Genomic DNA, 14,562 nt, shown 5'->3' with positions numbered 1-14,562 from the left:
CTTCGAAAAGTTTCAAAACCTCACTCTACGGTGACACCTAGTGGTGATTTTTTATCTTTTGCACTGGAACAGCTTCAGCAAAGAACAGTTGAGCAAATTGTGGTATTAAAGCCCACTTTGTAGATTCGAATCTTCAAGTGATTTAGTGGAGCGGTTAGGGTTCCTGACTACCGTACGGGGATAGTGGGTTCGGATCCAGGCTGGTACAGCTATTTTGAAATGCTTTAATATCAGTTTGAAATGCTTTATTCTTGTATCGTTTTGTTTCACCATTGGTCTGACATCCGAATAAACACTTTGTGAATAAATATGTCTTGTTTTGGTCATAAAACAGGGTTGTTGCTAGATCAGACACGGTTGTGGCCAGAAGTTAACAGGAATTATTTATATTATTCATTAAATTTCCCATTGTATTTTTTTAACGTCTACCCAAAACTCAACCATCACAGTACTGTAAAAATATTAATTATTGTTTTTACAGTGTTACAATTATGATGCTAAATTGATGGCGTATCAGCAGCTGTATTCTAACTAGACTACACCATAAAACAGTAACATTATTAAAATAAATAAAATCATGATTTCGTACAAGTCGGTACAAGTATTCGTACAAGTATTTGTACAAGTCGGGATTTGAACCCAAAAGTTATTTGAAGCATAGTATTAACGTGCACACACACGGCCCACTAGGCCATATTAGACAGAAGTTTTGGCGACTCTGTCAGTCAAATGCAGATTCGCCAGGTCTCGAAACGCTTCTGAAATGCCTGATGATTTGAATCGCTTTAGTCACGTGACCAGGTGTTTCGGATCATGCTTCGGTGCAGTGTTTCGAAACACTTGTGCTTCGGGATCTCGACACTGTGTCGAAACGTCAGTTTCACGTCAGCCATCCCTATATGTTGATGCACACAATCAAATGAAGTTTACTTTAAACAATGGTCTCAAACTTGCAGCTCTGCATAGTTCAGCTCCAACCACCTCCAACACACACCTACTTAATAGTCTCTAGTAGTCTCTGTGTGTCTTAAAAATGAAAAATACTTGGGCTTATTAAAAGCTAAATTACTCGAAACTAAACTCTTTTTTGTTATATAGTCCCCAATGCGTAAATAGAAGTTATCAGGTCAACTCTAAGTTTGCTGCACAATAATCACACACTTAAAGTCTGCGTGATCCGGAAGTTTGAGACTTCCATTTCAATAGTTCCAACTGAAATGGAATATTGAGTAGGGTGCAAAGCTTTCTTTTGCGTATCATTCCCTCATAGCAAACTAACTCTAAGTTAGTGTATTCTATTTACCTCAGACATTAATATTTTTCAGTGTATTAACTTGCACCGATTAATTATTCACCTTAAGAATAACAATGGGAGCTATCAAAATAAACATCATACATTTGGATTTCAGGTGGACATTAAAACTTTTTTTTATACAGGATTAAATGTCACTGATGAGAAGACAAACAGCGAGAACAAACACAGAAAAGAGAGAAGAAAAAACTGTGAGATTACCTGGCACCTCCACTCCGTACACCACCACATCTTTCATGTCCAGCAGTCGGCTCAGTGTTCCCTCCACCTCAGTAGTGGAAACGTTTTCTCCTTTCCAGCGAAACGTGTCTCCTGTGCGATCTCGGAAATACATGTAGCCGAAATCATCCATCACTAGCACGTCCCCTAAGAGAATAGAGAGAGAGTTCTGAATTTATCGCCATATCAGCTTCTCTGTCTATTTTATGGCAAAACCAGATCAAATGTACAACATTTTATAAATATCAACACTATATATATATATATATATATATATATATATATATATATATATATATATATATATATATATATATATATATATCACTTTCTATAATAATCATAAAAAAATGATTGAAAATGATTGAAAAAAGACATCAAACAGCAATTAATAATACATTAGATAAAATATATAAATAATAATAATATATAAGAAAAAATCTGAAACAGTTTAAGGTTTTTCCCTGAGAGAAAAAACAAACAACTTCTATCGTTTTGCTGAGTGCAGCAAGTAATAGTGCCGTTCTATACAGTATAGATAATACCTGACAGATAGGCACTGTCTCCCTTTTTGAAGACGTCTTGGGCAATCTTCTTACTAGTCGCTGTCTGATTCACGTAGCCATCAAATCGCCTGAGGGGGTCGTTCTGAATGATTCGACCCACCAGCTGACCAGGCTCTCCTGCAAAAAACCAAGTAAAGAAATGGATTTTAAATGCGTTTTTATAGGTGGGCATCGATTAAAATTTTTAATCAAGATTAATCTAAATTAATCTTGAAATTAATCTAGGTTATGGCTCATTTGAATTCTTGCGAAGGCATTCTGAATATGTGTGCTACCTGAATAATAAGTCTTTGAGAACGCGTTTCTCAAGCCAGGTGGCGCATTAGACCAGGGGCTGATCTCCTGTTTCCAAAATGCATCACAAACTGCTGTTCTACTATGATAATTGTTGATGAAAATAAATAATGTTCAATAAGATGTACTTGTGTTTACTAACTGTTTATTTCGTTAAGCATGAATTTTGAACTGTAGGCCTAAATAAGCTCGATACAGTGACTTTTGATTAACTTAATCCGACTAAAGTCATAACTGAACTAAACAGAAATGGAATTAAGATGTGGACACACACATCGCGAAATGCGGAAGTTTTTTCTTTCCATTTGGTGTGCGTTATTATATTCCATAACACTCTCACCAGTCCTTACTCCCGTCTAATACCCCAGTTTGTCACAGGGGCATGAATGAAATGTTCATGAGTTAAAGTGAAACTGCCGAACTGCAGTTAGTCAGGCATCCTGCTGATTTAATTCAGAAGGGCACTTTTTTGTCAGACGGCTCAGGTATATACCTATATATTTCAGGTATACATCCGCGCTAAAATATCAAAGTGAAAGTAATCATAGCTTGCGTCGAATATACCCAGCTCCCAACCCAACTTTGAGAACAGATTAACAACGATATTTATTTAGTATGTTAACGCCGATAATGGCCCACCACTAGTTTTTTTGCATTCTCAGTAGTTTCTCAAGTTCTATGTTATATTCTATGTCAGCTGATGCCTCAGTTAATACTAGGCATCATTATTGTTTTTAGTGATAACATTGGTGATATTATTAGAAGATTTTTGTGTTTGCTTTCCAAATGACTTTTATTTTGACAGCACTAAAATCTCTAAAAACAGGAACTCTTATTCTCAGTTTTCTTTAGTTTAAGGTTTTTGATTAACAGTTCTGACTTGCATGTAAAAATTAGTTGAGAAAATATGAATCTCAGCCGGTAAGTTGGATACCACGTTTTTTTTTTAACAATTACTAAAAATGCCTATAATTTAAAAAAAAACATTTGCATTAAATAATGATTATTTTTATGCAAATGAGTTCAGGTTTTCTTTGCAATTATGCCTTTTTTTAAAAACATTTCTGAAATTATTTAGCAAATATGTTAATTAGATTTAAATCTCATCACTCAGTGTATTATTCAATGTATCATTAAATGATAACACACCTGTATATTAGCCATCATGCTAAGATATCGACACTTGGCAACAAAAAAAGCAGCTATGCAGAAAATCAATGTGTTAATGTTAATAACATTTTAATATCTTCATATCTTGAGCTACATGGTAATAAAGATCAGATTTTAAATCAATAAACGCAAATCAAGCAATCGAGACTGGCTTTAGAGCATTTATGTGACAAATAAAAAGACCAAAAACTTCCTTATTTATAATATCTATCACTTTTAAAGCAGTTCATTGAGAAAATACAAGTTTTTTTTCTAATGTCTTAACAGCTTCATTGAATAAATAAATCTAAAAACAAATGTGACATTCCCTGATCTATAAAAACGTCTAGACTGATTATTTTTATTTAAAGGACTGTTTTATCAATATGTATTAATGCCTAAGAATGCCTTTTTAATTTTTTTATTTGAATTAAATTAAATGTTATAATGCCTCTTTATTGTTTTATAACAATATATTCCAGAGCTGAAAATATTGTTCTGTAATTGTTTTTGATCAATTATAACAATCAAGCATTTTATATCTGCTACTTTATATATAGTGCATACAATCTTCTTTGAGTGTACTGCATGTATATTATTGTAAGGTTAATTTACTCTGACAAGACTTGTATTTTTACAAATGTTTAAGCAAGTACTGTACCTGGACCACATGGGATACAGACTCCATCAGGTCCTCGGATGAGCTCCATGGTCTCCTCATCCACTTTGACCAAGCGGATGGGATAGACATAGGGCAGGATCCGGCTGTTGAATCCACAGGCACCCGTCTGAAATCAAAACATCATGTGTTCACAATAAAATCACATCAGAATTCCTAAACTACTGTAAACACTGCATCAAACAATTATCTTAAAGAGTCAACATTACAGCATTATTAATATTATTCTCTTTATTCCAAGTGCATTCCTGACTGGAGTGCATAATAATGTAGAGTTGAAGACCAAATGATAATTTTTTTTTCAAATATTTCCCAAGTGCTGATTAGTAGAGACAATATTTGTTTCCAAGCCTAATTTCTTTTGTCTTTGCTATGATGACAGTACATAACAGCAGTTTCATAAGATACTAGTAGTGCCATTTAAAGTCCTTACTAGGTTAATTAGGTTAACTAAGTTTATTCAGTTAATTAAGCAAGTCATTGGACAACAGTGTTTTGTTCTGTAGCCAATCAAGGAAAAGTAATCTTAAGAGGGCTAATAATATTGACCTTCATTTTCTTTTTAAATATATATTTTTATTTCCATTTAAATAAAATAAAATGTAAAATAATTTTATACCAATCAAACGTTTTTTTTTCGCCAGAAAAAAATAAAAATTAGTTTGAAAAATATCCTTGCTATTGAACATCAATTGGGAAATATGTGAAAAAGAGCTAATACTTAAGTTTCAACTGCAGGTGCAAACTCACATGTGAGCTGAAACTGACTTCTTTAAAAAAGCTCTTAGTTAAGCCTGTTGATTGCTTCCAAATTTTCGTTGCCAACCTCAGCCAATCAGATTCTTTTGTTTTGGGTGAATTTCGAAATTCCACAACCAGTTCTAACCAGGTCCTGCTCACATTGACTTTTAATAACGTAAAATACAACATTTTGAAATAGGGTAAAGCAATTTGGATTCTCAAGATTGTGTCATTGTGACAAAACAAATACAAGTGTCAATTCACCTGCAGTTTTGCAGTCATGTTTATGTCAGCTATGTCATGGTTGTGGGTTACAGGTAATAACTTTGTAAATAATGTTCTGTTTCACTTCATAAGACCACAGTGTGCCATCAGGAGCAACACGTATTTTGTTTTGTCTATACATTGTTTGACTCTTAAAGTTTTGGTATCTGCTAACTTCTGTTACAGTATATGAATCACCAAGGACCAAGGACTAAAAATCTTCTTTATGCTTTATTAAAAAAAAAAAAGAAACGTCATCTACATTGCCTGTGGGTGTGTATATTAAAGAGCCCATATTATGGGTTTTTGAAAACGCCCTTCCATGTAGTGTGTAACATAGCTCTAAGTGAAGTGAAATATCCAGCTAAGGCTTAAATCTGAAAGTGTACAGTGTTTAAAACTATTGATTCATCTATAAAAGAGTCGACTCATAGTGCTTCAAACGAGTCGTCTTGATAACGAGTCATTAGGCGTTTCGTGATGACGCAGCTACGAAACACAAGTAGTTGCGCGCGCAAACCCGGGAGATTTGAAACCTGCGGCCCCGCCCACTAACAGAAAAAAAGTCACACACACACACACACACACACACACACACACACACACACACACACACACACACACGCACACACGCACACACGCACACACGCACACACGCACACACGTACACACGCACACACACTGTCAATAATATCCATCTGCACAGCGTGACTTCATTCGACCGGTGTCTCTCTCTCTCTCTGTGTGTGTGTGTGTGTGTGTGTCTCCTCTTAGGAGAGTAATGTGTGTGTGCGTGTGTCTCCTCTGAGCAGGGTAACGCTCTAGGCAAAGGATGATCACGCCGCCCTAAACCCGATAGTGAAAACGAAAGGGACCCGTTAGTAAAGTGAGGACCGGGAGGGGGGTTGGGGGGGGTTGGGGGGGGGTGTCGCGGTTGAAATTAAAGACCGGGGGGGGAGGGGGTATTCGCGGATATAACTGAGGACGCGGGTGGTGAGGGAGGTGTCGCCGACCCTGTGTGTGTGTGTGTGTGTGTGTGTGTGTGTGAAAAGAGCAGGTAGACTGTGACGGGATAAGAGATCTCCTCGCCGGTTCTTGGACTTTTTGCTCAATAAAATAGTTAGTCGTTAGTATTTTCTAGTCCATCGTCTGTATTTACATTCACCCACTGGCAGCCAAAATCCACTATGAAGCGTGTGTGCACTGTGACTACTTTTATATTGTTGATTAGCAGCTGGGCATTTCACTCTGTCTCGCGCTATTTCATGTATAATATGGGCTCTTTAACCTCAAATTGTCATTTTTGAGTAAACTATGCCTTTAAATATTCCATAAGCACACATGCTAGTATATGACGGCCTCATAAAGTTTATGGTAATGCACAAATTCTACGACCCCCTAAAAGTGCATCTATCCATTTCCACATGCATTATCCAGTGTTGTAATGATTTACAAGAGTGCTGCTCATAAAGACTGTGTACAGACACTCAGTCTAAAGTGTGTTTTTGTATGTACAGACCTTGTTGTCGAAGTTGCCCAGGCTACAGTTGCACTCGGTGGCGCCATAAAACTCAGCGATCTGTGGTACATTGAAGCGGTTGGTGAATTCCTCCCAGATGGACTGGCGAAGGCCATTCCCGAGTGCCATGCGCACTTTGTGCTTGTGCTCCGTGTCCTTTTTGGGCTGGTTCAGCAGATAGCGGCAGATTTCACCAATGTACTGCACGATCTGAGATGTAAGATCAAATATAAGCTCAATTTACAAACAAGGTAACTTTAATTTGCAGTCGACACAACTGTGACATTAAATTTAAGGTCTGGAGTGTGTTTACCGAATGTACTCGACACTAATTTTGATTCTGTTGGTTATATAACGCTAAATCATCACATTAATATTCATCTATGAAAGATGATTCCAGTAAGCCAGTTTACTGCCAACTTGTTTAATGACTGTGTTATAAGTATAAACAAAATCTTCAAAATTAGTTCAGCTTATGTATTTAAACTGATTTACATTGTTTGTGTACTTACTTAAAATAAAAATAAATCCATTAAAGTCTTAGAGAAAAGGTGTGCCCAAATGTTTTCTTATGAAGGGCCAAAAACCAAACTTGATTGAGGGCCGTGGGCCAAAGTTAAACATATCGAGCTGTATTACAAGTTGCTATGGATAACTTCCTCATTCATTTAAAAATAAATAGAAAACATCACTTTAATGTTGTTAACTAATGCAATATACATATATTTTTAATTTATAATGAACCTAATTTAATGAAAACATAAGAATTCCATTTAAAACACAATGGAGTTTAATGCTGATTACACTAGTCAAGCTGCACCTGCCTTTGCCTTGATTTGCTCATTGAGGACTTCTGAATTCAATTCATGTTTATTTCTGTAGCGCTTCTACAATTGTCAAAACTGCTTAACATAGAAGTTTTAGTAGATTGAATCTGTGTCAATCAATTTTTCAGTGCTGAAGATCAGTTTAGTTTAGTTCAGTGTGGTTTAAATTTCACTGCTGGAACTCAAAACACTTAAGAGAGCAAATCCATCGATGCGCAGCTCCACAAGTCTCGAACCATGCAAGCCAGTGGCAACAGCGGCGAGGAACATACCAAATTGTGAATTGTGGTCTATCCGTTGAGCAACAGCATTATTTATTTTAAAATTAAAACCATTTACAACATTTAACTAAAAAATTCAGTTTGTCTTTTGTAGCTCAAACATAAAACTAACAAACAAAAGGTTAATTTTTGGATTTTCGGAAGCTATAGAAACTAAAAATGTAAAACAGGAAATACATTAGGACCATTGTTATTGTTTACATTCCTCAAAACGGTCTATACATCCTTTACTCACAGTGCAGTTGTATTTGATACAGTCATCCCAGAACTTTGAAGCACTGAACTTCTTCCTGATCACTACAGTCATTCCATGGATCAAACCCTGTCCGATTCCCACTATGTTTCCTGATGGACACAGACAACACACCTACTGAATACTTCCATTATGTAAAGACAAAAAAAGTCCAATAAAAAGAAAAACTAATTTGCCATTTTCTTTAAACTGCATAAAAAACATACAAGCATATTAACAAACCACTAAAGATGTCACACAGGAAGTGGCCTGAAACGAACTCTGTGACAGGAAATGTGCACACATCATGAAGGTTTTGATCAGCCTGTGTTCAGTCACGTACCTGCGGAGTGGTAAAGCGGTAAACAGTCATAAAGCACATCCTCAGGCTTCATTCTAAAACCATAGTAGACCAAGGCAGCCATGCGGTAATACCTTAGGAAAGAAGCAAGAAGAGACAAGGTTAAAAAAAGGACAAAACACAGTAAGAACATGAGTATTGAACTGTCACACACTTACCGACTGTGTACAACTATAGCAGCTTTTGGCATTCCAGTGGTTCCGGATGTGTAGATGTAAAACAGACGATCTAGAAGCAAAAAGCAAAAAGAAAACAATATATTTAATGCTTGTGTATCCCGATTCTTTTTTTATCAATTGACCCTTCGCTAAGCCACACCCGAAAACCGCCACACACCAATCGTGGCTTAGTAAATGTAGCTACGTGCAGGAGGCCAGTCAAGCTTTCAAGTGAGGCAAACAAGCTAAAGCGTTGTGCATATGGATTATGCAAATCTGATACCCGGTATCCTAAGTGTGGACAAGGAGGTGAAATTTTTTTTCCCTTTTCAAAACCTAAAACCCAAGGGGAGAAATGGCAGTCTGGATCAACATGTGTGAGGGGTCATAAAAGCAGCACAATCCAGTCATATCTCCATCTGTTTCAAGCTACGAATATTTGGATAACATGTCAACAGAACAAAATGGAGATATAATCACAGCTGAGCACTTGCGATCAATAAACTTCACCCGCAGCTGTTTTTCAGTCATTTATATCCCTCATGTCCATGTCAGAGCTACAATTCACTGATGTTTTTAATCAGTCTTTTGAAGATTTAGTCATTGGTGATGGCGTTATAGCGGGTTAGTGTCTGCTTTTATATTTGGCCTTAATATTTGCTGGTAGAGAAAATCTATTGTTCACTTTTGCTATTTATACTTTGATTTACATTTTAATTGATTTATTTTTTCCACTTAACTGCAAATTAGAATAGAAACAAACATACTGACAGTTATAGGTACTGTACATTGGTATGGATCAATGATGCTAAAATTCAGCACAAATCCATCAATTTCCCCTTTCTGGCTGTTAATTCTATGAATGAATGATGTAGAAGCACTGTCCATGTGTGTTTCCTCGCCATTTAATAACGCTATATTTCATTGCACAACATTAGTCTATCAGGTTTTTTGGCTAAAAAAAGAGAAATGAGGGTTTAATTTGTTATTGTTAGATTATTTTAAAATTTCACCAATCCTGCTGTGCATGAACTAAGCTGTTGAATGCTCAGCGCATGAGGCTGCTTGGCTTTAGCTTCAATTTTGATTAAATTATTTTCTAATCGGTTGCGTATTATGTCAAAAATAGCATATCGCCATTTTGTCCTGACCCTATTATTGAATAATCAAATGTAATGTAAAATGTAAACACTGTACATTCTTCATTGCTGATCAACAAGAATAATCTCAACTCCACATTGCAGATGCTGCGATGAGACTATTGCGAATGCACACACTTAGATATTGATGCTGAAATGAAATATTGTGCAGCCATAATGCAAACAGTATAATTTGACCTAAATTTAGATATGTGTTGACCATGCACAATAAACAGTTACGCTCAGGACCTTCAAGACAAAAATGTCCCAAATTAAATCCATTTAAAAGGTTATATTCCAATTAATCCATCTCAAAAATATTGCAGCTTCCACTTTTTTTTGTAAAATTGTGAACATTTAGATTTTTTCAGGTTTGCCCTGTGGAGCAAACCATTGTTTTTCGCCTGTTTTCTGCACCACAGGCTCAATTAATCAAAATTATGTAATTATAATTTTGTGGGTGTGTTTGTATGTATACACAGCACTGAAATGTTCATGTGTGTGTGTGTTTTATTGAATTTGAGATTGGACAAAAATAAGTCAAATATCAATGTTAAGGTTTCTGACTATAGGGTATATACAGTAGTATGCAGAAGGACTTTTAATTTTGCAGTAACCTGGGTCAAGCACTTCCGGTGAACTGTATGCAGTTACAAAATCTGCATGTTTAAGGTCTGTTTTCTTTAAAAATCAACGATCTCCACTGCCTTATTGATATCCGATATAAAGTGGGTCTCAGATTGTACTTGAATATACCCTACTCAAGACTGTCATGATGTGAAGTAATAATCTGCAGAACAGTGAATATATATTTAGTCTTCAGTTTATAAGGGATTTATTTAATTGCATTATGTAAACAAACCTTTAACTTAAAGGGTTAAAATCCTTAAACTCAATGAAATCAATATCAAGGATATTGTAATTATTGAAAATATATATACACTTTTATGACTTAAAAATATATGTATAAGAGATAACATAGTTGGTAGTGTTATTTTCACTACCTTAGAACTTTTGTTAACTCATATGCAGCGTAATTATAGTTAACTAAAGCTAAGAACACACAATTAAATCAATTTTTAATTTAACTGGAAGTGGATTTTTTCTATTAAGAAAGCATGCTGCTTGCCAGTGAAGCTGCGATCTGGTTGTTTGGGCTGGATTGTACTGGTGGCCTCCAGGAGTGGGTCTAGATGCTCCGTTCCTACAGGAACCCGCTTTGGATCCCATTCACCAGAGACAAAGAGCTTAACAGTCTTTCCCATGGAGCTGTGCACCTCACACATCGCTGAAACAGAAGACAGAGAAAAATAAATGTCAAAAAAGTCAAAAATAAAAGTCACAAACACACATGAAAGCTGGCCAGAAAGTTAAGTAGTTTTAAATACCTGAAACTGAATATTTAAGGTAGTCTATCAGACAGACATGTGCTTCAAAGTTGTAAGTTTAAAGTAGTTTTGAGTTTCAAAGATTCTAAGTTAAGTTTGTAAGTTAGACAGACTGTTATGTGATTTCTACATCATTTGGTGGCTACATCATTGTTAGCTGTTTTGCCGTTCTGGCAGGTTGCTAACATTGCTAAAATATTTTAGTACGCTAACATGTTAGTACATTAACATGTTAACACATTGCTAGAATGTTAAAAGCACATTTAACACATTGTTAGCACTGCTAGCAATTAGCATCCTAACCTTAAACATTCGTTTTTGCATGTTTATAGTGTGTTACTGGCATGCTTAAAAACACTGCTAGCAAGTTATCACACTGTTAACATGTTACTAGCACATTTAAGCACATTGTTAGCATGATTTTTGCAGCATATTGCTAACATCTATTAACACTTTGCTAATATGTCCTAGTTACTTTTTAGTCTTTGCCAGTGACAGATCAGATTTCTAACATTATTTTCTTAAGAAAACCAAAAGTCTGATCAGTCAGAAAAGATTTAGAGGCTTTCTCAAGCTAACATAATAATGTGAAAGAATGAGTCTAGAAAATGTCACAGTGAAAACACAGGACAAGCAAACAAGCCTGGCAATGTTAAATCAATAGGAAGCAAAGCTGACTCAACCTGGTATGCTTTATGAGTCAGTTTCCAATTACTTAAGAGACAACTTGGAGCTCAATTACATTAGGACATGTTGCCATCCATGACCTCTGGTATGAGTCCTCTTTGCTGCAGTGATGCTTGTTCACTGTCTGCTTTGACCTTTGCCTGGGATAAATCTGCATTCTTTACCCTACGCTACTCATTCATTTGATTCTCTAGAGTTAATATACTTGCCACTTCCTTATTTGCTTCTTGTAGTGTGTGACACTTGCTTGCAACACTTCCTATACTGACACACTTATATTCAGGCAACAGAACAGACATCATTAACAAAATAAAATCCTTATCTAAAGTCAACATGAAATCATTATTTACCCTCTTGCTACACATTCCTTATATTAGAGTGCCATATGAATCATTGCACATCATGATTCAGTCCAAAACTGATTCAGTCTTTTAGAATGCAGCAAATGAAATAAATTACCTGACTTTCTTTAAAAAAAATCCAGCTTTTAGAATTTCCAATTTTTTAGTTTCAATAAAATAAATATCCTGTATCAATCAGTGTTAATTCCGTTGATGAAAGATTTGTCAATTTTCGTGACAAACAAGCTTCTACCCTTAAAACCTAGACAAAAACTAAATAAAAATTAAGTGATAATGACGACAACTTTAATAATCGTTGACTAATAAAACGAGACATAATGTGAGATAATGTGATTGCAAAGTGGACGTTAACTATTTTAACCCCTTTCAAAGATATAGGGCTTAAAACTGTTCAATAGACTGGTTAAAAAGACTACACTGATTTTCAAACTTTGATTTTTTTTTTGTCTTGTTTCTATTACAAATATCTAAAAATTCTTAAATCAAGAAGACTTTTCTAGATAAGCAAAACATATATTTTTGTTTTAAGAATTAATATGCCAAAATTAAGTGAGTTTTTCCGTAAAACAAGCAAAATAATCTGCAAATGGGGTAAACAAAATAATCTTATGATAATCTTAACAATCTACAAGATAATTTTGCTTACCCCATTGGCAGATTATTTTGCTTGTTTTACGGAAAAACTCACCTAGTTTTGGCATATTATTTATGAAAACAAGACAATATGTTTTGCTTGTCTAGAAAATGCTTCTTGATATAAGAATTTTTTAGATATTTGCACTAGAAAGAAAACAAAAAAAGTAAGAAAAGCATTTTTTGCTGTGTAATAGTTTACCACTACTTTAAAATAAATATAAAAATTAAAAATTAATATAAAGGATTTGGTAAATAATAATTGCACATCCTGCATTCTCAGTAGACTACTGTTCTTCCATGTGGATTGACTGCAGACACATAATATTTCATATGACTTATGATACAAGTAAACAGTGCATATCTAATTTTTGGTCTTTAATGGAAAAGCTAGATTCCATATTTTAATAAGACGGTTTTATTTAATTTTAAGTTAGAATATTTTGCATAAATAAATGTATACAATATTTTTATTAAATTACGCTTAAATTAAACCAAATATATTTTAGCCAACTAAATCTCGAGTAGATTTAGTCGGCTAAAATCTTATGAAATTTAGTCGACTAAAACTAGACTAAACTAAAATGAATCAGAAGACTAAAATATGACTAAAATTAAAATGGAATTTTAGCCAAAAGACTACAACAAAAACTAAATTGAAATTTGCTGTCAAACTTAACACTGGTATCAATGTCGCTATCATGTTTTATTATAATGGTAGTATGTTTTAGCATGTACTCAGTCAGCTGACATTGGAACAGATTAGTGCAATATTTTACAATGTTGCAAGCATGTTTTACCACAGTTATCATTTTTTTAACATATTGCTATTGTAATGCAATACACTACAAGTTACAATACAATATGGGACTACATGATATTTGAAATAATTACATTAATATACATTGTGTTTCTGCTAAACATTGTGCTATGAATTCAATTTCAGAAAATGACTTGAATAACTAGGCTTTGGGTTGAATAACAATTACTTTAGAATGGTTGCAGTGATTTTGTGTTATAGTGCATCTGCATAATATATAATAAACTACATAAGTACAAATACATACATACATGCATACATACATACATACATACGTACGTACATACATACATACATACATACATACATACATACATACATACATACATACATACATACATACATACATACATACATACATACATACATACATACATACATATATATATATATATATATATATATATATATATATATAAAAGAGAAAAACATATTGTGCTTTATATTTTTGGGAAGTCTTAATACATTACATAATACAGATATTGCAGTAATACACATATTTAGTCAGTATATAAATTAAATGCAGTTTAATCTTTGTTAAAGCTACAAATGCTATAATTTCCAGCACCAGAATGGTTTAAACTCCTACATTTTTACATAACAACAGAAAAAAACATATGCAAATTGTGAACTTTAAAATCCACAATGGGCAACTTTGCAATTAAACCTACAAATCACATGCATTTCAAATTGTGGTGCATGGTCACCTTTAATCCCTACTTGACATTGGGCATCCTGCGATGCAACTGCGATGTTGATGCGATATATTGTGGTGCCCACAAATACATAATGCTGTTAATATTTAGGAAATAGTATTCAGTAATATGTACTTTCAAGATATATTTTTTTAAACTACTAACAATATAGAGAAGTAAACAAGTCTGGCAAATTGAAATACAAAAGTACTATAGGTATTTAGTATAGTTTCAGC

The 14,562-nt window shown here is 34.4% G+C and overlaps 1 protein-coding gene across 1 annotated transcript in view; it reads right to left on the bottom strand.

Moving 5' to 3' along the window:
• The window catches only part of slc27a4 (solute carrier family 27 member 4), a 31,632-nt gene that overhangs the window by 5,927 nt on the left and 11,143 nt on the right, over positions 1–14,562 (bottom strand). Inside the window, exons 4-11 of the mRNA XM_056466428.1 lie at positions 10,871–11,029; positions 8,603–8,672; positions 8,427–8,518; positions 8,087–8,196; positions 6,744–6,953; positions 4,202–4,328; positions 2,077–2,214; positions 1,514–1,678 (exon numbers count right to left, since the gene is read on the bottom strand). Coding sequence (XP_056322403.1) covers positions 1,514–1,678; positions 2,077–2,214; positions 4,202–4,328; positions 6,744–6,953; positions 8,087–8,196; positions 8,427–8,518; positions 8,603–8,672; positions 10,871–11,029 — 1,071 coding nt within the window. The remainder of the gene's footprint in view (positions 1–1,513; positions 1,679–2,076; positions 2,215–4,201; positions 4,329–6,743; positions 6,954–8,086; positions 8,197–8,426; positions 8,519–8,602; positions 8,673–10,870; positions 11,030–14,562) is intronic.

Source organism: Danio aesculapii, chromosome 10 (genome assembly GCF_903798145.1).
Source record: "Danio aesculapii chromosome 10, fDanAes4.1, whole genome shotgun sequence".
Taxonomy (NCBI): Eukaryota; Metazoa; Chordata; class Actinopteri; order Cypriniformes; family Danionidae; genus Danio; species Danio aesculapii.
The sequence above is the reverse complement of the archived record's forward strand: the minus strand, read 5'-3'. Positions and strand labels throughout refer to the sequence as shown.